At 38.2% G+C, this 26824-nt stretch overlaps 1 protein-coding gene across 1 annotated transcript in view; it reads left to right on the top strand.

The window, feature by feature from the left end:
- Vps33B (vacuolar protein sorting 33B) overlaps window positions 1-25756 on the top strand; it is a 30819-nt gene extending 5063 nt beyond the window's left edge. The window contains exons 2-3 of the mRNA XM_067139225.2: window positions 22140-23728; window positions 25154-25756. Coding sequence (XP_066995326.2) covers window positions 22140-23728; window positions 25154-25182 — 1618 coding nt within the window. The 3' untranslated portion in view covers window positions 25183-25756. The remainder of the gene's footprint in view (window positions 1-22139; window positions 23729-25153) is intronic.
- Window positions 25757-26824: the final 1068 nt, after the last annotated feature.

Below are 26824 nucleotides of genomic sequence, written 5' to 3'. Positions count from 1 at the left end.
GACTGGGAATAAGTGAAAAATGGGGTGAATTAAAATATGTATATCTCAAAAACATTACATGTTACAGAAATAAAAATTGGTATTTTTAATCGCCTTTAAAAATAAAGAAACATGTACTTTTCGATTTTTGAAAATTCCACTTAAGGGGGTGAAAAGAAGTGAAAAGGGGGTCCTTTTTAAAATGAGTACATCTTAAATACCTAACATGTTATAGCCATAAAAATTGGTATTTGGAATTTTCTTTAAAAATAAAGAAACATATGTTTTTGTTTTTGAAAATCCATGTAAGTGGAGGGGTGAAAGGGACTGAGGATGGGGTAGAATCCTTTAATGGTGATACTTATATCTCAAAAACCGAAGACGTTACAGACGTGAAATTGGTATTTGGAATCCCCTTTAAAAATAAACATTTTCTTTGGAAAATCCACTTGAGGGAGGGAGCTGAAAAAATGAAAGAGGAGTTGAATTCTTTTTTGAGAATACTTATACCTCAAAACTGAATATTTTACGAAGTAAAAATAGATATATCCTTTAAAAATAAACACGTATTCTTTGTTTTAGGAAAATCCACTTAATGGGGGGGGGGGGGGGGGGGGGTGAAAAGAAGTGAATTAGTTGATTTCTTTTTATGAGGTGAATATGTAAAAAATTGAAGATGTTTTGACGTGAAAATTCGTACTTGGAATCTCGTTTAAAAATAAGGAAATAACGTTTTTTCGACTTGAGAGAGCATCATTTCTCACATGTATAAGTTTGTTGCATGTTCCAGAGTTAGCTCTGCCAGTAGCTTGTTCATCTTGGCCCCAAAAGGCAATACCATAAGCGTGGTTTACAAAGAGGTACTGTAGTAAATAAATGTCAATTTTTCGGTGAGTTTTTATAGGCCGACTTTAGGGATAATCTATATATATAAAATAACTTGTCCTGACTGACTGATTCATCATTGCCGAGCCAAAACTACTGGACATAAAGAAATGAAATTTTGGTGATACATTCATATTACGATGTAGGTGCTCGCTAATAGAGGAATTTTGGATATTCCGTCGCTAAGGGGGTGGAAAGGGGGGTGAAATTTTAAAATAAAGTGTATCTATATCTCAAAACTTTAAAAGTTTACAGATGTAAAAATTGCTATTTAGAATCTTCTTTAAAAATAAGGAAACACGTATTTTTTTGTTTTCAGAAAATCCCAATGAGAGGGGTGAAAAAGGGGTTGAATGCCTTTAATCAGGATATCGGTACTTATATCTCAGAAACTGAAGATATTACAGACCTGAAAATTGGTACTTTTGATCTCTTTTAAAAATAAAGAAACACACATTTTTTTGTTTTTGGAAAATCCAATTAATGGGAGGGTGAAAAGGGGGGTGAATTTTTAAATTTTAAATAAATCTCAATCCTTTAATGGGGATACTTATATCTCAAAAACCGAAGACGTTACAGACGTGAAAATTGGTATTTGGAATCTCCTTTTAAAATAAACATTTTTTTTTTGGAAAATCCACTTGAGGGAGGGAGCTGAAAAAATGAAAGAGGAGCAATTTTTACATCTGTAAACTTTTAAAGTTCTGAGATATAGATACACTTATTTTAAAATTTCACCCCCCTTCCCCCCCCCCCCCCCCCTTAGCGACGGAATATCCAAAAATCCTCTATTAGCGAACACCTACATCTTAATAGGAATGTATCCCCAAAACTTTTGAAGTTTACAGATGTAAAAATTGGTATTTAGAATCTCCGTTAAAAATAAATGCATATTTTTTGTTTTGGGAAAATCCCAATAGGAGGGGTGAAAAAAGGGTTGAATGCCTTTAATTAGGATACTTATATCTCAGAAACTGAAGATATTACAGACCTGAAAATTCATGTTTGGGATCTCCTTTAAAAATAAAGAAACACATATTTTTTGTCTTTGGAAAATCCAATTAATGGGGGGGTGATTTTTTAAAATGAGTGTATCTATATCTCAAACTTTTTAAAGTTTATAGATGTAAAAATTGGTATTTAGAATCTCCTTTAAAAATAAAGAAACACATATTTTTTTGTTTTTGAAAAATCCCAATAGGAAGGATGGAAAAGGGTGAAAAATGGGTTGAATGCCTTTACTGAGGCTACTTATATTTCAGAACCTGAAGGTATTACAGATCTGACAATTGGTATTTGGGATCTACTTTTAAAATAAAGAAACAGGTATTTTTTCGTTTTTGGAAAATCCAAATAATGGGTGGTGAAAAGGGGGGTGAATTTTTTAAAATGAGTGTATCTATATCTCAAAACTTTTAAAGTTTATAGATGTAAATATTGGTATTTAGAATCTCCTTTAAAAATAAAGACACACATATTTTTTGTTTTCAGAAAATCCCAATAGGAAGGGTGGAAAAGGGTGAAAAAGGGGTTGAATGCCTTTATTGAGGCTACTTATATTTCAGAATCTGAAGATATTACAGACCTGAAAATTGGTGTTAGGGATCTCCTTTAAAAATAAAGAAACATGCATTTTTTGTTTTTGGAAAATCCTATTAATGGGGGGTGAAAATGAGGTGATTTTTAAAAATAAGTGTATCTATATCTCAGAACTTATAAAGTTTATAAATGTAAAAATTGCAGATGGTAGCTTGATGCGAGCACAAGTGACATAAACTTAGCTGCTGAGAAGAAATGAGCATCATTCTTTGTGCCTAGTGGAGCACGTTCTTATTTAATACTGGATAGGATGGTGCCCTAGTTCTCCCGACAACGTCAATCAAGCAGGAATAGATACCAACATAGTCGGGGATGTGTGGGATCTGTTTATTACAGCACAGGAGAAGTTTACGGGAGTGGAGATTGTTATAAGTGCGATACTGACTGGAGGGTTATTGGGGATTTAAATGAGACTCTGAAGTGGGAAACTGGGAGTGAGATCATAATGGGTGGGTAGGGGATAGTAGGTATTTGTGCTCAAATTGCCTTCATTGAACCACATGGATATGTATAAGTTAGAGGAGTTTTTTTAGAAGGGTTATAGGGAGATATGTTCGAGAAAGTTGGGTGGAGTAGATAGCAGTGATTTGAGTACAGGGAGCTGGAAGTGATGTAAGGATGACATAAAATTGGTAGTGATAAATTGTAGAAGTATTGTAAGGAAAGGAATAGAATTAATTTAATATATATAATTACCATAAACAACCTGCATAAGCAGAAACATATCAGGAAGAAGAAGAAGATATATTTACCAGATACTATAATGGAAGTGGAACCATGTCTGAGAAGTGATTTATGGATGTGGAAATTTTCTCCTGGAACTGAATTATTTATCGTGGAGACAGGATAGAATGGATAGGAAGGGGAGTATTCATACTGGTGAAAGTAGAATTTGTAAGCCGTGAAAAAGTAAAAGATGAGAAACATGAAGTTCTAGGTTTAAGGTTTATCTCTAAAGATAATAGATAACTTGATGATTTTGCGGTGTACAGACTTGGAAGTGGTGATGCTGACACCTAATTATTTGGTAAGGTTATCAGCTATGAGGGGTACAACACAGAAATGAACATAACTGTTGTGGGTCATCTGCTTTTACCAAATGTTAACCGGGAAGGTAATGCATGACCAACAAGTGTTAAATAATTTAATCTGGGAAGGACAGCTGAATCAGAAAGTAATGGGGCCAATTAGAGGGAAGAATATTCTAGACTTAGTGCTGATAAAACCAGATGAGCTCTGTAGAGAAACTGAAGTGATAGATGGTATTAGAGATTATGAAGCTGTTTTAGTTGTAGTTAAAAATAATTGTGACAGAAAGGAAGGTTGTAAAAGTAGGTCTGTTAAGCAGCAGGCCTGCCATATGGCTGATCAGAATGGAATGGGGGAGGTTTAAAAAAATAATTATGATATGGTAAATAAATAAGTAAACAGCCTGTGGAATATGTTTAAAGCAGGAGTGTGAACACAGGTATGGATCTCTAAAAGTGGTAAGGAATGGTAAAGACCACTATATCATGACAGAGAAATAAAGAGTTTAAGGAGGAGGTGCAGGTTAGAAATAAATGGAGTTAGGGATGATTGTGGAAGTAAGGAAAGTTTGAGGGAACTTATGAGGAAATTTTATTTAGCAAAGAAGTGATCTAAGGAAAGAATGATGATAAGCATAACTGGCAATCAAATGAATTTTAGTGAAAAATTAAAGGGTGTATAAGTATGTTAAGGCCATTAATGAACAAGGGGAGTGTACACTACGCTCCAGATGAATGTCTTCAAAAACATTTCTCATTTGTATATCAAGGTTTGATGTGAGGAAATTCATTGGCTTGAGGGACTTTCCTTGCTTGTGCTAGCCTGCATTTTATGTCCTTACTTCTGCCATAATTAGTTATCTACTACCTATTTAGTCAATGGTATGTAAAGATAGTTTGACATGAGGGTAATATCTAGGTAGACAAAGTAACTAATACTAGCAAAGTACTGAAATATTCCTATGATAATAAAGATATTCACAAAAAATAATACAAATGATATAAACTAAAAAAAAGCAGCTGAATTGACGAGATTTATGGGGATATACCAAAGGCAATGGGTTGGGATATGAAAGTACTTACAGTATTTGATTACCGTTTGCATGAAAGAGCTATACCAATTGAATGGAGAGTTGCTATAGCGCCCTCCGTATACATAGGAACGAGTGATAAACGTATAGCAGATAATAATTACCGGCCAGTCAACCGAACACAAGTTGCTTTGGGAAAGAAGGAAAATATTATTGGATCTTTATGTTTAGTTATGTATATAAATGATATGGAATACATAACTGAAATCACAAGTAAGGTTTTTGCAGATGGCATTATCCTGTATAGAGCAGTAAATAAGTTACAGAATTGTGAGTGACTGCAAAAAGACCTTTACGAAGTTGTGAGATGGACAGCAGACTTATGATGGTAAACTGTGTGGAAAGTCAGGTTGTTAGCTTCAACCTTTGGAAAACTTCTCTCATTTTTAATTACTCTGTTGATGGCGTGAAAGTACCTTATAGGGATCATTGTAAGCATCTAGGTGTTAGGATAAGGAAAGATCTTCATTTGTTTCCCATTTTCACACCAGGCAAATGCTGGGGATGTACCTTAGTTAAGGCCCCGGCCGCTTCCTTCCCCGCTCCTAGCTTATTCCTATCTCATCATTGCCATAAGACCTATCTGTGTCGGTGCGACTTAAAGCAAATTGTTGGGGGAAAAAAATATTCGTTGGGACAATCATAAGTGAAGGTTATAATGGTATTTAGGGGTTGTAGGCTTATAAGTGTGTTAATGAGAGGGCAGATAATCCACTAGTAAGACATCAGTTAGAATATGGTTCCCTCATCCGGATTACTGGATTCATGAAGTGGAAAAGATCCAAACAAAGCAGCTCAATTTGTTCCAGGTGATTTCTAACAAAAGATTAGTGTTGCAAACATGTTCAAATTTTGGGCTGGGAAGACTTAGAATAAGGAGACAAGCTGCTTGACTGAGAGGTGTGTTCCAATCTGTCAGAAGAGAAGTGGTGTGGAATGACATTAGGAGACATGTAAGCTTGAATGGAGTGTTTAAAAGTAGGGATGATCGTAATATGAAGATAAAGTTGGAATTCTTCTTCTTCTTTCTCTTTTCCCTTTATGCCCTCGCAGTTGTCGGGTCCTTCAGCCACTTCCCATATGAAGTCCGGTCGAGTGCCAATCTTCTCAATTCTGTTGGAATCTTTCCCCCCTTTCGTGGCAGGTCAAAGACATAGGTGTCCCACTCCAGCCTTGGTCGTCTCCTCCCTCTTTTTCCCTCTGGTCTTGCTTGATATATTTATTTAGGCTTCCTTTCCTCTTCCATTCTCACGAGGTGCCCCAACTATCCAAGTTCCTTCTTTTCAATTAAACTAATCAGTGGTTCTTGGTTAAGACACTCTTCTCTTGTCCTAGTATTTTTAACCACACCCCTAATTGTCCTTTCAACTGTTTTACACAAATACTTCATTTCTGTGGCAGTGAGGCTGCTCTCTAAATTACTCTGCAGTGTCCAGCTTTCAGATCCGTACGTCAGCACTGGAAGAAATTCTGATTTGTCTATTCTCATTTTTGTTTTCCTGGTAACTTCTCTCTTTCCTATGATGGTGTTATTAATATTATAATGTAGATTGTTAACTTTATGGATTCTGTGATTTATCAGAAGCCACTTTCCCATCTGCTGTTATGATGCTGCCTAAATATTCAAACTGCTGAACCTGTTCTAAAATCTCGTTGTGCCACTCGATGTTGAGGTCTTTTTGTTTTTTCTAGTGAGTTGCATAACTTTACTTATACTAACATTAACTTCCATCCCCCTGTCTTTAAGTGTGCACCCCCATTCCATCACTGCCCTCTGTTATTTATCTCTATCCGTTGCCAAAAGTGTGATATCATCTGCGTATACTAGTGCCCGTATCCATACTTGTCTCATCTTGAAATTTCCAACTTTTCATTTACTTGTTCACCTCTTGCATTGTTTAATAACTTGATCCATGAATATTATAAAGAGTAGATGACTAAACCCGTCACCTTCCTTGACACCTCTTTCCATTGTGAATTCCTTTTGAGGTTTGACCATTTATCCTCACTATACCTATACCTATAGAATACGACTAAGTAGTAGCCTATTATAGTGTAGTAGTATATTCATTACCTAATTGTCGTGTAATCTTTGAGTACTAACCTAGACAATATTTCTTTTTGTGCATTTTTTTTTGCACAAAACAAGTTATTTTATTTTTCCTTTTCTTTTCATTTTTTCCATAAAGAATGCTTAAAGAGTGCAAGTGTAGGAACTGTGAGTGTGGCGAGGCATTGAGGGGTATGAGGGAGGAGTTGGAGAGTTTGAGGGAGATAATTAGGATTCTCACAGAAGGCAGGAAGGAAGATAGGACTCCCTCAAACAATGTACCGGTTACAGTAGGTGTACAAGAGGGAGGGGAAGGAAAGGGGGGAACTGTAGAAGACAGGTGGTCTGATGTTCTAAGGGGAAGGAGATTGCAGGCTTAGGGCTCTATTCAGGATCAGAACTCAGGACAGGTGTCTGTGAGAAATCAGTACGAGCCACTCCAGGTAGAGCAACAGAGGGAAGGTGAGGAACAGGGAACTGTTGCTGAGATGTGTGGAAGTAGGAGGAAGGGAAAAGGTAGGAAAGGAAAATGTGGAGTAGAGGATAGGAAAAGGCATGTGGAGCAGGGTCATGGGAGGGAGATAAGGGAGGAGGAAGTAGCTTCTGCAGCTATCAGGGAAGATAGGGCTGACCAGGAGGGGAGGTGATCAAAGGAGGTGGGTAGGGTTGAGGCTCTGGTCATGGGAATTCCATCGTTAGACACGTGGGGAAAGTGTGTGAAGGAAAGGGAACCAGGGTAGAGTGTTATCCAGGAATTAGGGTTGAGGCAGATGCTGAGAAAAGTAGAAGAGAAGGATGAGGGGAAGGAGAAGGTGGTAGTTTTTCATGTTGTTACCAACAACTAAGGCCAGCTAATATAAGTACCAACATAGTTGGGGATGTGTGGGAGCTGGTAAATGCAGCATGGGTGAAGTTTAAAAAAGTGGAGATTGTTATCAGTGGAATACTGTGTAGGAGGGATACTGACTGGAGGGTGATTGGGTATTTAAATGAGACTATGGAGTGGGTATGTGGGAAACTGGGAGTGAAATTTCTAGATCCTAATGCGTGGGTAGGAGATGGCCTTCACTTAAATCGCAGTGGTACGTATAAGTTAGGAAATTTGTTTGGAAGGGTAATAGGGAGGTACATTCAGTGAAACAGGGTGGCCTAGGGAGCAGTGATAAGGGTACAGAGATCTGGAAGTCAAGTAGGGATGACATAAAAATGTTAGTGTTGAACTGTAGAAGTACTGTAAAGAAAGGAATATAATTAAGTAACTTAATAGATATAAATTTACCAGATATTGTAATAGGAGTTGAATCATGGCTGAGAAATGATATAATGGATGCAGAAATTTTCTCACGGAACTGGAGTGTGTACCGTAGAGATAGGATAGGAATGGTGGGAGGGGGAGTATTCATTCTGGTGAAAGAAGAATTTGTAAGCTACGAAAAAGTTAAAGATGAGAAACATGAAATTCTAGGTGTAAGGCTCATTTCTAAAGATAATAGGCAACTTGATGTCTTTGGAGCGTACAGACAGGGAAAGGGTAGTGCTGACACGGATTCAGAATTATTTGATAAGATAATCAGCTATGTGGGAAACGACATGGAAAGGAATGTGATTGTAGCGGGAGATCTTAATTTACCAAATGTCAATTGGGAAGGAAATGCGAATGATAGAAAGCATGACCAACAAATGGCAAATAAGCTAATATGGGAAGGTCAGCTGATTCAGAAAGTGACGGAACCAATTAGAGGGAAAAATATCCTGGATGTGGTGCTGATAAAACCAGGTGAGCTCTATAGAGAAACCGAAGAAATAGATGGTATTAGTGATCACAAAGCTGTTTTTGTTGTAGTTAAAAATAAATGTGTTAGAAAGGAAGGTTTTAAAAGTAGGACTATTAGGCATACCATATGGCTGCTAAAGCAGGCATGAGGCAGTTTTTAAAAAGTAATTATGATCGGTGGAAAACGGAAAATAAGAATGTAAACAGACTCTGGGATGGGTTTAAAGCAATTGCTGAGGAATGTAAAAACAGGTTTTTACCTTTAAGGGTGGTAAGAAATGATAAAGACCCACCTTATTATAATAGAAACATGAGACTAAAAAGGAGGTGCAGATTGGAAAGAAATAGAGTTAGAAATGGCCGTGGAAGTAAGGAGAAAATGAAGGAACTTACTACGAAATTGAATCTAGCAATGAAGGCAGCTAAGGATAACATGATGGCAAACATAATTGGCAGTCATACAAATTTTAGTGAAAAATGGAAGGGTATGTATAGCTATTCTAAGGCAGAAACAGGTTCCAAGAAGGACATTCCAGGAATAATAATAATAATAATAATCGTATGGCCTCAGCTACCGTGTGCAGACATTTTAATTTGACGCCATCTGGCTGTGTCCGCTCGTCAATTTCGACGTTCCGTTTTACTGTTGGCCCACTAGATGGCAGACCGAGTAAACCGAAACTCTCTTGGGCGTCTATGGCTGAGATTTAATTAATTTTGTCGGGTAAACACCAAATGTGTCAGCAGAGATCTTTTACATGCCAACATCGTACGACATGGAGTGTCGAATGGACTTTTTTCTGCCCTTCAAAAATCCAACTACCTCTGCCGCGTTTGAACCCGCTATCTTGGGATCCGGAGGCCGACACTCTACCACTGATCCACAGAGGCAGATTCCAGGAATAATTAATGAACAAGGAGAGTGTGTATGTGAGGATCTTCAAAAGGCAGAAGTATTCAGTCAGCAGTATGTAAAGATTGTCGGTTACAAAGAAAATGTCCAGATAGAGGAGGTGACTAATGCTAAAGAAGTATTAAAATTTACATATGATAACAATGATATTTACAATAAGATACAAAAGTTGAAAACTAGAAAAGCAGCTGGAATTGATAAGATTTTTGGGAATATACTAAAGATAAAGGGTTGGGATATAATACCATATCTGAAGTTCTTATTTGATTATTGTTTGGTTGAAGGACCTGTACCAAATGAATGGAGAGTTGCTAAAGTAGACCCTGTATATAAAGGAAAGGGTGATAGACATAAAGCTGAAAATTACAGGCCATTGCATTGCATCTAAGCTTTGGGAAAGCCGTCTTTTTGATTATATTAGACATGTTTGCGATATTAATAACTGGTTCAATAAAAGGCAATTCGGTTTTAGGAAAGGTTATTCCACTGAAGCTCATCTTGTAGGATTCCAGGAAGATATAGCAGATATTTTGGAATCTGGAGGTCAAATGGACTGTATCATGATTGACCTGTCTAAAGCATTTGATAGGGTGGATCATGTGAGACTACTGGCAAAAATGAGTGCAATTGGACTAGACAAAAGAGTGACTGAATGGGTTGCTATATTTCTAGAAAATACATCTCAGAGAATTAGAGTAGGTGAAGCTTTATGTGACCGTGTAATAATTAAGAGGGGAATTCCTCAAAGCAGTATTATTGGACCTGTATGTATTCTTATATTTATAAATGATTTCAGTAAAGGAGTGGAATTAGATGTAAGGCTTTTTGCAGGTGATGTTATTCTCAGTAGAGTAATAAATAAGTTACAAGATTGTGAGCAACTGCAAAATGACCTCGATAATGTTGTGAGATGGATAGTAGGCAATGGCATGATGATAAACGGGGTTAAAAGTCAGGTTTTGAGTTTCACAAATAGGAAAAGTCCTCTGATTTTAATTACTGCGTTGATGGGGTGAAAGTTCCTTTTGGGGTTCATTGTAAGTATCTGGGTGTTAATATATGAAAAGATCTTCATTGGGGTAATCACGTCAATGGGATTGTAAATAAAGGATACAGATCTCTGCACATGGTTATGAGGGTGTTTAGGGGTTGTAGTAAGGATGTGAAGGAGAGGGCTTATAAGTCTCTGGTAAGACCCCTACTAGAGTATGGTTCCTGTGTATGGCACCCTCACCAGGATTACTTGCTTCAAGAACTGGAAAAAATCCAAAGAAAAGCAGCTCGATTTGTTCTGGGTGATTTCCGACAAAAGGGTAGCATTACAAAAATGTTGCAAAGTTTGGGCTGGGAAGAACTGGGAGAAAGGAACATGTGATAAAATTCATTTTTGGGTCTGTATTGAAAGTATTTGTGGTATGTTCCGAGCTGTCAGCGGAGAAATGGCGTGGAATGACATTAGTAGACGAATAAGTTTGATTGGTGTCTTTAAAAGTAGGAAATATCACAATATGAAGATAATGTTGGAATACAAGAGGACAAATTGGGGCAAATATTCATTTATAGGAAGGAGAGTTGGGGACTGGAATAACTTACCAAGGGAGATGTTCAGTAAATTTTCAATGTCATTGAAATCATTTAAGAAAAGGGTAGGAAAACAACAGATAGGGAATCTGCCACCGGGGCGACTGCACTAAATGCAGATCAGTATTGATTGATTGATTGATTGATTGATTGATTGATTGATTGATTGAACCCTCTTGTATATAATTTTAATCACCCTAGTCAGTTTGAGGGTAGTATGTGCCTTCTGTAAAGCCATCCATAGCTCTCCTCTCAGTACTCTGTCAAATAAAATCAATAAAAGTAAATTTCTACTTTTTTTATGCTTATATTTGCTTTAAGGAAATTAATTAATCATTTACAGTACATGTTTCGTTCCATTTGGAACATCTTCAGCTATATTACACCGCTTAGGTAAAATTACTCTTCTTAAAAACATCTTAATGAGTACCTTGCTTTGCTTAAAATGTATGTGAATTAAGTTTTTTTTAAATAATTAAAATCAATGTTGATTTTTAACCAGTTTTAAAACTGTATCGATTCATTTGACAGATGTTGAAATATGTTTTTGTTGCCAGCACTTTTTACACTATGATGTATGATTTTCTAGTTGTCTACTAATTAAAAAGTTTTTGAAAATTAATTTTTCTTTGTCACTGTTATATTTTTTACAAGGATGTTCTCTTCGTTAGCTCTTTCCAAGGCGAATGTTATTTATTTTAATTTTTATAAAAGTGTCTCTTGAATTCAGGTAATGCGGGATCTCTAAAGCTGATAGCTGTTATACTATTATTAAAAGAGCTTCCCCGAAATCTGAAACGAAATAAAATGGAGGATTACTTTTAATATTGTGTTTTAAATCTGCACAAAGAAACCTAGTGTTTAAAAGAGTGGTTTCATACCTTGTTGTTGACGACAAATCTACTGTATCCTTGGAGGTGCGACGGCTGATGCAGGCTTCCGTCTTGTGAAGTAATGGTGTGTGTGTGTTCCGAAGCTTGGTCCACCTTCGGGTGAGGCAAAGCTGTGGTGTGGGGAGGAGACATGTCGCTTACGATCACGGTTTCGGCTTTAGAAGAGGGGGTAGGGGGATTGGATATATGGGAGGACGGAAGTTCGAAGAGAAACATACCTTTTAGTGAACAAGAAACTCGAGCTGAACTTTTGGAAAATGTTGCTCCCTTCAGAGTAGAGAAAAAGTACGAGCTCGATGAATTAGCTCTCTCTTGGGGCCATGAGATAGTAACGTTGCCACCCTACCACTGCCAGTACAACCCAGTTGAATTGAAGTCAAGAGAGGAGTGGCAGAGAGGAACAGGACATTCAAAATAAAGGACGTAGAAAAACTCGCATCAGAAGCCATTGATCGTGTGACTGCTGCAGGTTAGGAAAAGTGCTTCAATCGTGCGGAAATACTTCAAACAGACGATTGGGCCTAGGAAATAGTAAGGGACGAAATAATGGAGCCATTCACCATCAGTGTAAATGACAACACAACAGATAGTGGGATGAGTGATGGCCGTGCGGTTAGGGGCACACGGCTGTGAGCTTGCATCTGGGAGATAGTGGGTTTGAATCCCACTGTCGGCAGCCCTGAAGATGGTTTTCCGTAGTTTCCCATTTTCACACCAGGCAAATGCTGGGTCTGTACCTTAGTTAAAGCCACGGCCGCTTCCTTCCAACTCCTAGGCCTTTCCGATCCCATCATCGCCATGAGACCTATCTGTGTCGGTGCGAGATAAAAGCCACTAGCAAAGAGACATGAGTGATGACAGTGACTAAGAAATCTTAGACTGCCTTTTAGCTAGAAACTGATTCTTAATTCATTGTAAATTAAAGTAAACCTATTCTTTAAAGTACAGTAGTTATTTTTCTATATTAATCAGTGCAATATACAGTACAGTATTCAAATATTTAAAGTTATAAAGTAATGAAACTAATACAGATTAATATGTAATCCGAAAGTATTTAGGGCGTCCTGCTGCCTGTGCTGGCGCGTGTACCCCGAACTTCCTCAGCTAGCAACACTTACATGAAAACTACAAGACTCACGGAAATATGTTTCAGATAGAATATATAAGTCAGGCGATTTTTTTACATTTTTTCCCGCAGACAAAATTTTATTGGTTGATGAAATAAAAACTTGACCGCTTACTGAAGTTTTCAATACATGATTCTACGGATTTAAATTTACTCATTCAAGATTTTATTTTTAATAATTATTTAAAGTGGTTTACATTGAAAATCCTTCCCTGCGATCCATGTGACCTTGCCGCGGTAGGGAAGCTTGCGTGTCCCAATGAAGCAGATAGCCGAGCCGGAGGTGCAACCATATGGGATGGGTATCTGTTAAGAGACCAGACTAAGGAATGGTTCACCGGGCGAGTTGGCCGTGCGTGTAGAGGCGCGCGGCTGTGAGCTTGCATCCGGGAGATAGTAGGTTCGAATCCCACTATCGGCAGCCCTGAAAATGGTTTTCCGTGGTTTCCCATTTTCACACCAGGCAAATGCTGGGGCTGTACCTTAATTAAGGCCACGGCCGCTTCCTTCCAAATCCTAGGCCTTTCCTATCCCATCGTCGCCATAAGACCTATCTGTGTCAGTGCGACGTAAAGCCCCTAGCAAAAAAAAAAAAAAAAAAAAAAAAAAGGAATGGTTCATTGAAAGGGGGGGTAGCAGGCTTTCGGAAGTTGCAAGGGCGGCAGTCTAGATGATTGACTGATATGGCCTTGTAATAATACTCAACATGGCTTATCTGTATTGATACTGCTACACGGCTGAAAGCAATGGGAAACTACAGCCGTAACTAACTCCCGAGGACATGCAGCTCTTTCTGTATGAATAATGTACTGATGATGGCTTCCTCCTGGGTAAAATATTCCGGAGGTAAATTGAGGCGCTCGGGGCTAGATAATGGTAAGCCACATTGAGGAAATTTTACAGGAGAGCCATATGAAGGTTCAAAAAATTCCATAAATCAGGTGATGGACATAAGAGATATGTTTATTGAATGATAAGGTACTATATACATTGAGGTATTATTTTAACATGAAATAGAACCTTTTTAACTAATGTACATAGTATAAAAAACAATAATACACATAATTTTGTGGCTTGTCATTGTTTATCACCAAAGTTTCAGTGCCAACATTTGGCTTTACTGATCACCAATCACTTCACTCTCACCGTCATCTAAGAAACTGCCATCAATTAATTCAGGCTCCTCAACCTGCTCTGTGGTTTCGTACTGAGTCAGAGATAAATAATATCCATGATGCACCGCAGGTATGTAGGGAAGCTGGTCCATGACGTCAGACAGTTTCTTATGCCGTATAGGAATGGGCCTACGATTTTTTGGTGTTAAGGTCGCAATCCACGATGTCTGTGTAGGACAGCCATGCTTCTTGACATTAATTTCACAGAAGTCTCCGTGAACAGTGTACTCTTCACCCTTAAAAATTAAAAAAGAATGTCCATCTTACGTGTTTATGAAACATCGTATTGCTAATTTAATATTAATTCAATATTCTGTGCCGGCTCTCCTAAATAATAATATTAATTATTATTATTATTATTATTATTTAATTAAAGTAATTATTTTTCTAATATTTTTAATTCTGGTTAATAGCTATGTTTAAGTGCATACCTGATTACACCGGCATTTACGTTTAGCCCTTTTACTCAACTCCGGTGTTTACTGCCACCATCGATGCCTTCCATTCTTAGCAGGTGAGATGGGCTCCTCTCTAACAAGGGGAGCTAAGTCTTCATCCTTGCAGAATAAAAAAGAATAAAAAATGAATAGCATGAACCTATGAAACCGCACTGAACAATACAGCAATTCAACAGCTGTATAATGGCAAGCCACAATAACCCCTATCGCAGTCACTTAGTGATGCCCATCTTAGTCCAACAGTCGTTTATGGTTACTTGGCTCCTTATAAATATCTTAGAAGTAGTCCCATAGTTCATACTTCCATTAAATATTAGCGTTATCTTACAGTACTACATGTACTGCATTGTCATGATAAGCCACATTGTCATGTGCTATAATATGGCATGCCACATAATAACATGTTGTTGATGCTTACCTCTGATGATGATGATGAGATATCACATGGATTTGGCTGATAATCCACACCTACAACACTGTCATCGCACGAGGATTCACTCTCAAGACAATTGGCTTCCGTCTCGGTTCCAAAATGCATTTTTCATCGAAACAACAGCTCACACTGTTTCCTCTGCAAGATGCCATCTTGCTGCGGCTTACCATACTAAAGCACAAAAATGCCGTGCTGTGTCTGGGTGCAATACATAACAACACTGCGTGTGCTGCCATCTCTTGGTTTCTTCAAATAGCACTCTGCCAGTGGCTTGCCATCCTCTAGCAGATACCAAATGCGTACAAATCTAAATATTGCTCAATGTGTGGCTTACCATTATCTAGCCCCGAGCGCCTCAATTAGTCCCCCATTCGGATCTCCGGGTGGGAACTACACGAGAGGGGGTGATCATCAGGAAGATGGATACTGACATTCTGTGAGTCGGAGCGTAGAATGTTAGAAGTTTGAATCGTTGTGGTAGATTAGAGAATCTGAAAATGGAGATGGATAGGCTAAAGTTAGATGTAGTTGGTATAAGTGAAGTACGTTGGCAGGAAGAACAGGATTTTTGGTCAGGCGACTACCGAATAATCAACTCAAAATCAAACAGGGGAAATGCAGGAGTTGGTTTAATAATGACTAAGAAAATAGGGCAGCTGATAAGCTACTATGACCAGCATAGTGAATGAATTATTGTCGTCAAGATAGACACCAAACCAATGCCCACCACAATAGTGCAGGTCTATATGCCTACTAGCTCAGCGGATGATGAGGAAGTTGAAAGAATATATGAAGAGATAGAAGACTTAATACAATATGTAAAAGGTGATGAGAATCTAATTGTGATGGGAGATTGGAATGCAGTGGTAGGCCAAGGAAGAGAAGGTATTACAGTAGGAGAATTTGGATTGGGACAAAGGAACGAAAGAGGAAGTCGGCTGGTTGAATTCTGCACTGATCACAATTTAGTCCTTGTCAATACTTGGTTCATACACCACAAACGACGGCTGTATACATGGGCGAGACCTGGAGATACTGGAAGGTATCAAATAGACTTCATTATGATTAGGCAGAGATTCAGAAACCAGGTGTTGGATTGCAAAACTTTCCCAGGAGCAGACGTGGACTCTGACCACAACTTGTTGGTCATTGAATCCCATCTGAAGCTGAAGAAATTGAAGAAAGGAAAGAATGCAAAAAGATGGGATCTAGACAAGTTGAAAGAAAAGAGTGTGAGGGATTGTTTCAAGGAACATGTTGCACAAGGACTAAATGAAAAGGCTGAAGGAAACACAATAGAGGAAGAGTAGATAGTCATGAAAAATGAAGTCAGTAGGGCTGCTGAAGAAATGTTAGGAAGGAAGAAAAGATCAACTAAGAATCAGTGGATAACTCAGGAGATACTGGACCTGATTGGTGAACAACGAAAATACAAGAATGCTAGAAATGAAGAGGGCAGAAAAGAATACAGGCGATTAAAGAATGAAGTGGATAGAAAGTGCAAGGTAGCTAAGGAAGAATGGCTGAAGGAGAAGTGCAAGGATGTCGAAGGTTGTATGGTTCTAGGAAAGGTAGAAGCTGCATACAGGAAAATCAAGGGAACCTTTGGAGAAAGGAAAAGTATGTTTATGAATATTAAAAGCTCAGATGGGAAACCACTTCTAGGGAAATGACGAGTCAGAAAGATGGCAGGAACTTATCCAACAGTTATATCAAGGTAAAGAAGTAGATGATAGTGTTCTGGAACAAGAAGAGGCTGTTGATGCTGATGAAATGGGAGACCCAGTTTTGAGGTCAGAGTTTGACAGAGCTGTGAGCGACCTAAATAGGAACAAGGCACCTGGAATTGATGACATTCCTTCTGAATTACTGACTGCCTTAGGAGAAACCAGCACGGCAGAGTTATTCCATTTAGTGTGTAAGTTGTATGAGACAGGAGAAGTCCCATCCGATTTTCGTCAGAATGTTGTGATACCTATTCCCAAGAAAGCCGGTGCTGTCAGGTTTGAAAATTACCACACCATTAGTTTAGTATCTCATGCCTGCAAAATTTTAACACGTATTATTTACAGAAGAATAGAAAAACATGTTGAAGCTGAGTTGGGAGAAGATCTGTTTGGCTTCAGAAAAAATTTAGGAACATGGGAAGCAATCCTGACTTTACGTCTTATCTTAGAGGATCGAATCAAGAAGGACAAGCCCAAGTACATGGCATTCGTAGATCTAGAAAAGGCATTTGATAATGTTGATTGGACCAAGCTATTTACGATTCTGAAGGTGATTGGGATCAGATACCGAGAACGAAGAATTATCTACAATCTGTATAAAAATCACTCTGCAGTAATAAGAATCACTGGCTTTGAAAAAGAAGCAGCAATCCAGAAAGGAGTGAGGCAAGGCTGCAGTTTGTCTCCCCTCCTTTTCATTGTTTACATAGAACAGGCAGTAAAGGAAATCAAAGAGGAATTTGGAAAGGGGATCGCAATGCAAGGAGAGGAAATCAAAACCTTGAGATTTGCTGATGTATTGTTATTTTATCTGAGACTGCAGAAGATCTTGAGAAGCTGCTGAATGGTATGGACGAAGTCTTGGGTAAGGAGTACAAGATGAAAATAAATAAGTCCAAAACAAATGTAATGGAGTGCAGTCGAACGAAGGCAGATGATGCAGGAAATATTAAATTAGGAAATGAAGTCTTAAAGGAAGTAAATGTATATTGTTACGTGGGTGGTGAAATAACTAACGATGGCAGAAGTAAAGAGGACATAAAATGCAGATTAACACAAGCAAGGAAGAGCTTAAGAAAAGAAATTTGCTCACTTCAAACATTGATATAGGAATTAGAAAGATGTTTTTGAAGACTTTCGTGTGGAGCGTGGCATTGTATGGAAGTGAAACATGGACGATAACTAGCTCAGAAAGAAAGAGAATAGAAGATTTTGAAATGTGGTGTTACAGAAGGATGCTGAAGGTGAGATGGATAGATCGGATCACGAATGAAGAGATATTGAATTGAATTGGCGAGAGGAGATTTATTTGGCTAAATTTGACGAGAAGAAGAGATAGAATGATAGGACACATCTTAAGACACTCAGGACTTGTTCAGCTGGTTTTTGAAGGAAGTGTTGGTGGTAAGAACGGTAGGGGTAGACCAAGGTATGAATATGATAAGCAGATTAGGGCAGACGTAGGATGCAATAGTTACGTAGAAATGAAAAGGTTAGCACAGGATAGGGTGGCATGGAGAGCTGCATCAAACAAGTCTATGGACTGATGACTCAAACAGCAATAACAACATACCACTGAAATCAGCAGTGTTCTCTGAAGCTTGTAGTATAATTTGTTTTGAAACATTATATGAAGTAACATCAGGAGATTGAGAGAGAACAACTTGCCTTGTGCTCCGCATTGATGTGTTCAGTTAGACATTCCTTCGCCAGTTGCTACATAACCTTGGCAACAGCGTAATTTCTCTGACCCGCCTAATTTGGTGGCCGCGAGAATAGATGTTAGGTCCCTTTAAACAACAATCATCAGCAAGAACTCCTTGGCTGAATATTCAGTGTACTGGCTTTTGGTTCAGAGGGCCCCAGATTCAATTTCCGACTGGGCTGGGATTTTAATTCCATATGATTAATTCCCTGGCTTGCAGACTAGGTGTCTGTGATCGTATTAATACTACACTCCTTTTACGTTAACATATGACACTACAAACCATCACAGAAATACACAATAGTGAATACATCTCTGCACATAGGGTTGGCATCAGGAAGGGTATCCGGCTGTAAAACTGAGCTTAATCCACATTATTTCAGAATAACATTGTTAATGAAAGAATTTCATGAAATTAAGAAATAGGATGGATGCAAAATTAGGAAAAAACTGAAAATACAGTATTGTAGGAACTCAACTTTTATTTAATTCACCTTTCTGAATATCTTATAAATATGCAAATGGAAACTAATGTTAGATTGAAGATAGTAATATTTTTTGAGATGGGGGGCAACACCTGAGGATGGGAACCAGAGTACTGGTTTTGGTGCAGTGCCAAATTGAAGTTTGTTGGATCAGAACAGTGTACTGCACTTTTACCATGTACAACATGGCACATTATGTTTCTGCCACTTTGCAAGCATCACCAACCTGTTTGTCCAAGTTTTTCTATACACCCTGTTCATTGAATACGATGTCGTGTAAATGATTTTAGAACTTACGTTCCATTTGTTGACAATAGTGACTTGGGAATTCCTTGGCTTCCTCTTTCTGCGATGATGGGTGTAAACCCAGCACAGGTTGGTGGTATTTAAGGGTATTTAAATGCAACAATTTTCATGTTGTTACCTTCCAGCATATTAAAGAACACCTCCTGGACTTTCCAACACACTTAACTTCTGTCAATGCCCTTGGTAGTTTGAACAGACATTAAACAAATTATTCACCAGGCGAGTTGACTGTGCGATTAGGGGCGCGCAGCTGTGACCTTGCCTCCAGGAGATAATGGGTTCGAACCCCACTGTCAGCAGCCCCGAAGGTGGTTTTCCGTGGTTTCCCATTTTCACACCAAGCAAATGCTGGGTCTGTACCTTAATTAAGGTCACGGCTGTTCCCTCCCATTCCTAGCTCTTTCCTGTCGCACATGTCTGTGTAGGTGCAACGTAAAGCAGATTGTAAAAAAAAAAAAGAATGTTTTTATTTACAAATATTCAGTGTCCATCTCCTTGGCTGAATGGTCAGTGTACCGGCCTTTGGTTTAGAGGGTCCAAGGTTTGGTTCCTGGCCCAATCGGGGATTTTAGCTGTGTGTACTTAATTCTTCTGGTTTGAGGCCACGAACCTACTATGCTGGCGTAGCCAGGGGAGAGGTGATACTGCCACGTGGCGCGTCCCAGATGGCGGATAGGGGGTCCTAACTGGCTTGCCGGCGGACTTGAGGGAAATAAAATACCTCTCGCGGACCAAACACACAACCCCCTGTGGGTGGGGGACGCAGACGAATAATACACCAATGGTATTCCCTGCCTGTTGTAAGAGGCGACTAAAAGGGGGGACCAAGGAATGATCAAATTAGAACAATTAATACCACCACGCAGGGAACACCATGGGTCGCTTTTACTTGCGCGTAGTATCACTATGTTAAGTACAGAATAGATGTCCGCTTCGTTGGCTGAATGGTCAGCATACTGGCCTTCGGTTCAGAGGGTCCCGGGTTCGATTCCTGGCCGAGTCGGGGGATTTTAACCTTCATTGGTTAATTCCATTGGCTCGGGGGGTGGATGTTTGTGCTGTGCCCTACATCCCTGCAACTCACACACCACACATAACACTATCCTCCACCACAATAACACGCAGTTACCTACACATGGCAGATGCCGCCCACCCTCATCGGGGGTTCTGCCTTACAAGGGCTGCACCCGGCTAGATATAGCCACACAAAATTATTATATATTACAGAATAGGTTTTTGATTAGTAGCGACAGTGTGTGCTCAGGATGCATTTTACAGTACCTTTGATTCGTACCACTATATGAGTGACACCATGCTTATGCCTTGCCTACGACTAGTACCCACTATGTGAGGAACACCTTGGGATAGTGCGAGTTCCTGTGGTTAGTACACTTATGTGAAGAACACCATAGGTTTGCGTTGCCTGTAAATAGCGTCACAATGTGTGTAACACCATAGGTCTGTGTTACATGTGTGCATTACATTACCTGTGAGTAGTGCCATAATGTGTGGAATACTACGAGTCTACGCTACTTTTGATTAGTACCGCAACATGACAAATACCCTACTTCTATTTTCCTAGCGATAAGTACCATTATGAGGGGCTGATGACCTGGATTTTAGACCCGTTTAGACTACAAGAATCATCAATTCAGTATTGTGCTTTAGAAGCAGTCCCTTGGTCAATAATACTATTGTTTAACGCTAGTTTCTGGGAATGTGGGGCATTGTGGGTCGGATTTACTGATTGTTTTAACTTCACATCCATCCATTCATTCTTCGTCCTCACGTTTTGAATTTTGGTCAGTGGAGGATTATGGATTTTTAATTGTCCTTACATTTTGTGCCATTAGGGGCTGATGACCTAGATGTTAGACCCCTTTAAACAACAAGCATCATCATCATCATCATCTGGTTTGGGGACTGGGTGTTTGTGCAATACACATCTTCATTTACACACAACACATCACACTACAAACCACCACAGAAAGATACAATAGTTAATACATCCCTCCACATAGGGTTGGCATCTGGAAAGGCATTAGGCTGTAAACCTCGGCTCAATCCGTACAAAGTGCAAGGTAACTGGGATGAGGCCAGGAAGAAGAATTTACAAATAATCAATACTTTACTCAGTAGAAATGTTGCTTTTTCCTTTTCTTTACTTTCCTTGGTTTTGATAGGTCCTACGTTCTAAGTTACATACATATAATTATGTCAGTGCAAAGGAGATCGTGCAATGATATTAAGAAAAGGGAATATTTTGCACTCTTTATTGATAGTGGCTTTTGTGATGTAATATTCTCTCTACACTTCAGATGTCTAATGTGGAAGTTTTCTGTTGCTATTTTGCTGTCCACGAGTATTTAGGGCTCTGAAACATGTGAACCAGTTAATCATTATTAATATTATAATATTGCAGAATTTTAAAATATTAAGTGATTAAATATTGTGAGAAACTACATCAAAATCCTATAGTATCACATTTTTCATGCAAGCAATAGTGGGCTTGGCAACGGGGGTTGCTGAACAGGCAGAGTTATTGTACTAATTATGTATACTCTCTTTTTCTTTGCTATTGGTTTTATGTTGCACTGTCTCGAACAAGTCTTATGGTGACAATGGGCTAGGGCTAGAAAGGAAGTGACAGTGGCTTTAGTTAAGGTATATCCCTCATTTGCCTGGTGTGAAGATGGGGAAACCATCTTCAGGGCTGCCATCAGTGCAGTTCAAACCCACCATCTCCTGAATGCAAAATTGTACATGCTATACTTTAACATAAATCCTTATTCTTAATATGGTAGTGTTTTGTGCTAATATGCATTTATATGCTGTTGTTTTTCTTTCACCCCATTACTGTTTGCATTAAAGCTCCATGGAAACCAGATCGTAGTGTCTAAATTACTGTAAATGCCATTTCTTTTCTTGCAGGTCTCATAATGTTGACAAGATATATAAGCTGGAGAAGACCGGAGTTCATGCTAAGAATTCTCTCTGGGTTTATGTTGTTTATTCAGATCTTTTGACAGCAAAATGTATTTGTGATCAAATCAGTGCAGACATGTTACGAAACGACAATAATAGATACCATATGATACTTGTGCCATGTGTGTTGGCATGTATACAACAGTTGATGGAAGAGGAGGGTATATATGAACGTGTTTCTCTGTACTCTTTCTCATGGGAACTTATCCGTTTAGATAGTAATCTACTTTCATTGGAATTGCCAAACATATTTCGAATGCTATTCATAGATGGTGATCAATCACTTTTGCCTGCTATAGCACACACTCTGTGGTCGTTGCAACTGCTGTTTGGAAAATTTTCTTGTACACTAGCTGCAGGACGATTCTCTTCTCACATCAGTGGTATGATTGATGTGCTGATGAAAGAATTGGGCACACCTGATAAAGTTGATTCAGAGATTACATGTCTGGTTTTGGTGGATCGTGATATTGACTATGCATCAGCATTGCTTACACCTGTTACGTATTTGGGACTCTTAGATGAAGTATTTGAAATTCAAGGGGGCACTGTTGCATTTGATACAAAACTTCCTGGAAATAAACAAATTGTGAATTATCAGCTTAGTGCTGAAGATGGCATTTATAATGAGATAAAACACAAGTACTTTTCTAGTGTATATTCTTTTCTCAGTAGTAAAGTTGGTGAGTTGCATGCAGAGTCTGAGCGAAGGCAGAAGATGGCTTCAAAAGAAATGAAACATTATGTTGAAACGGAGTTGAAGAAAGTTATCAACACTAGACAGTCCTTATCTTTCCACATTGGTGCATGTGAAGCCATAATTGGTGAACTTGGACATAGATTTGAAGCTCTCCATAGAATTGAGCAAAATATGCTGGAAGGTAAAAACAAGTCGGAGAGTGTAGGTTATATTGAAGACTGTTTAGCAACTCAAACATGTGATAAACTATCTTTATTACGCTTACTCAGTCTAATGTCTCTCACCCAGGATGGTCTTTCAAAGGATGAGACTAGCTCTTTTAAAACCCAGTTTTTGCATCGTTATGGTTATGAATATTTGACTGCTTTTCATCACTTAGAAAAGTTGGGTATCTTTACCCAGCAAGGTAACATAGTTTCAACTATTGATACTGCTGGTAAGTTAGCTGACCGTGTTGCTCAGGCTGTCTCTTTGCCTAAGCGAGGCAGTGCATTCAGAACTATGGCTTATAAACTGAAACTGTTTCCTGATTTTACTGAAGATGATGATATGAAAAGCCCTAAAGATATGGGTTATGTCTTCAGTGGAGCTTATATACCAGCTGTTTGTCAAATGATTCATTTGCTTATTAAAGGTGAACAGTCATTTGAAGATATATGTAAAGTACTTCCAGGAACATGCACTCAGAATGGAGAAGTGAGTTGTGAGATTATTCCTAGAAAATTCTTGGTATACTTCATTGGAGGTGTTACATATGCTGAAATTGCTGCATTCCAACTGTTAGAGAAGCTTACTGGAGCAAGAATTGTTGTTGCTGGAACAAATATAATAAATGGTAAGACATTGGTGAAGAGTGCACTGTAAACATAGTAGAATCAGCTCTTTTACATATTGTTTGTTGTACATATGGTATGGAATATTGTAAAAGTTCTAATTTATGTTAAATCATATTTCAACTAGTATAACATATATTATTAAACGTAGGTTCTGATCCTCATTCCTTCATGGTAATGCCCACAATATAAATATTTTTAAAAAAATATTAAATTATACCTATATTGAACATTTATCATCATGTAGAACCGGAAATAAAATTGTAAATAATGCTTACAGATTTAGAAAGAAATGGAACTGAATTTTCATAAAAGTTACAGAAAAATTTTACTACTTTATCTACTTAATCTGATTCCATCATGTGGTGTATTTCCAATGAGTACCAGGGTATACGAGTGTGCTAATTAGCCATACTTTTTCACGGGGTTGATTGTTATTGAACCTAACTTGAAAGGAAGGGGCAAGAAACCAGAGTGAAGGGGACATTTTTCCCAATTCTACCTTTTCAGGTCTGAAGGTATGGCTGATTGTTGAGTTGTATTATTTGTGAATATATGCTAGAATAAGTGGCCTAGTAGAGGCAAAAGGATTTTGAATATGTGTTTAAACTCCAAGAACAGTGAAAACGATTTGGATATCAACAGAAATATCGAAAAAGGTAATACAGTAATCAAAACTAGTTGTTTCATAAGCTGCCATGCATTACAACTGTGATTGTGTTATTCATAGTTGAAGTAACTCACCTTTTGTGCTTAACAAAGTCATTTAACATATATTATTAACTAGTTTCAATATAAAAATCCAATAATACGATCATAATTGAGGTTAATTTTATATTATTTCAAACTAATGTTATGATTATATAACATGTCTTTTATCAAAATCATTTTAGATATCAGTCAAGTTTTTATGAACAACAGAACAGTAAAATACTTATTACAATCTGTTTTGATCCCTAGTTTATCGTGCAAAGCCAAAATTAACATAGTTAAGTTACTTTGACATTGACAGTTTTTGTTCATACCACAACTCTTGGTGCATAAGTTACTCTGGCTTTGAATGATTTTTTAAAAATCTGAAGTACCATAAAATGGGGTGAATAGAAACAAAAACCAGGAAAGTTTAGTAATATACTGTAAATAATACTGTAACTGTTGCAATTTAAAATTTGTTGGATATATTTGTGAAATAACATATACTGAAGAGAAATTCATGTTTCAAAAGTGTGTCCACACTGTTTTGTGGAAGCCATTGTCAAGTAAAGTGGAGCCAAATTACGATGAGGAAATTGGCGCGGGAAAACTTCATTCAGACAGCAGGTAAAATGTAGGCATAGGCTAATCTTATTTTATGAAATACTTGGCCTGATATTTAATAAACGATATCATACATTTGGCATTATTATATTTTTCAATTTATTTTTCAGCACAAATTGTCGATTTGCGGGGTGAATAGAAACAAAGAGTTTAATCAGTCCCCGAACTTATAAACACGATCCTAGGAGCAAGTGCTATCACAAACACAGCCGAAGAAGCAATCCAGGCAGCAGTGGATGATATCACAGACAATGGCCTTAGCTATAGGGACGCAAGCAAGAAACATAAAATAATCTATTCTGTATTGGACCATCATTTGACGTGAAAGGGTACCATAAAGGAAAAAGGTGGACAGACAGTATTAACTGCAGAAGAAGAAGAATTGCTTCAAGATAAAGTGTATGTGCTGAGTGGGGTTACCCAATGGACCCATATGATGCGAGGATTATTGTAAAACAATATCTTAATTCTCGTGGGAAGATCGTAAAGAAGCTCAGAAACAATATGCCTAGCCGGAACTTCATTTGATTTCAAATTTAGCATTTTATACAGGACAGGCATATATGTTTTAGTAGGCATTTTATGCACAGAAATACCATTTGACTTTGTAAATGTGTAAATTTTAGAAATATATCTGGAAGTTGTAAACTTTTATTCAATTTGACCTACTAGTTTTGTACTGAATTTATTGACAAATACCGGTACACATAAAATTTGAGAAAGGATGTTCATGGTATTGTTCTACCCCACTTATAGCATTAATATCAGATATAGACTGTTTCCAATCTCCCAAATGAAGGTACAATAGCAACATTATGGTAATATGTATGCCTGTTGCCATTCACCCCACTGGCGGGCGAATAGAAACAGACAGGTTTTATAAAAATATTTTGTGAATGGCAACTGCTAAGACCATGATAATTTGTCCAGTTAATATTTTGACCTACAAGCATACATTGCCACAAAAATAATTCATGTATCTTTCGTAAAGCGTTGTCCAGACAATTTCAAAAGTTAAAATTGTTTCTATTCACCCCATTTTACAGTAATGTCTTAATACAATTTTTGCAAATGATGTTCATTTCAGGAAGAGAGAGTCCCAAGGAACTTAAACATACTGTTTTAAAAGGACAAGAAACGAATATGGACAGTGTAGAAATTACATGTCCAATTTTAGATGCAGTATTTCAATTTTGTTTAATGTAGTTTTTAACATACCAGCATAGTGATACTCAGTTTGTTTGAGATTGTACCGGGAACGGCGGTACGAAACTAAGTCCCCGCAATTAAGTTTAAAGCTTCACGTTACACGCTGGCCCAGCAGCGGAAGACAGACTGGAACAGCGAGCAACAGCTGCATGTGACGTAGAGCGGAGAGACGTCACAGCCTGCCTCACCGTAACACAGAGTGTGCCTAGACCAGTATGGAATGTTCCTTGAGTTTCTTCGGATAATAACTAGACAAAATCAACCACATCATCATATAGCCCGATCTTTTATCTCCGTTCATGCAAGGTTTAATAAAAATCCGACATGAGACGACGAAGTTGTGGAGCGAGATGTGAAGGCATGTTTTGGCGTGGATCGGGTATAAATGGCGAGCTGTTTCGTTTAGGAGACCAGTGTGTATCGCAGTGGGAGTTCGTGCAGCTAGCAGCAAGCGGTCGGCTCGTGAGGACTGCGATACGACGTGAAGTGATTGTCATATTTCGTCGAGTCCTGGACTTTAACTCCGTAGCGTCGAGTGTGGACTTATATAATTTTCTTTACCTCGTGAGTGA

The sequence above is a fragment of the Anabrus simplex genome, chromosome 2 (genome assembly GCF_040414725.1).
Source record: "Anabrus simplex isolate iqAnaSimp1 chromosome 2, ASM4041472v1, whole genome shotgun sequence".
Lineage (NCBI taxonomy): Eukaryota > Metazoa > Arthropoda > Insecta > Orthoptera > Tettigoniidae > Anabrus > Anabrus simplex.
Note: the sequence above shows the minus strand (reverse complement) of the source record. Positions and strands in the feature narration are given on the sequence as shown.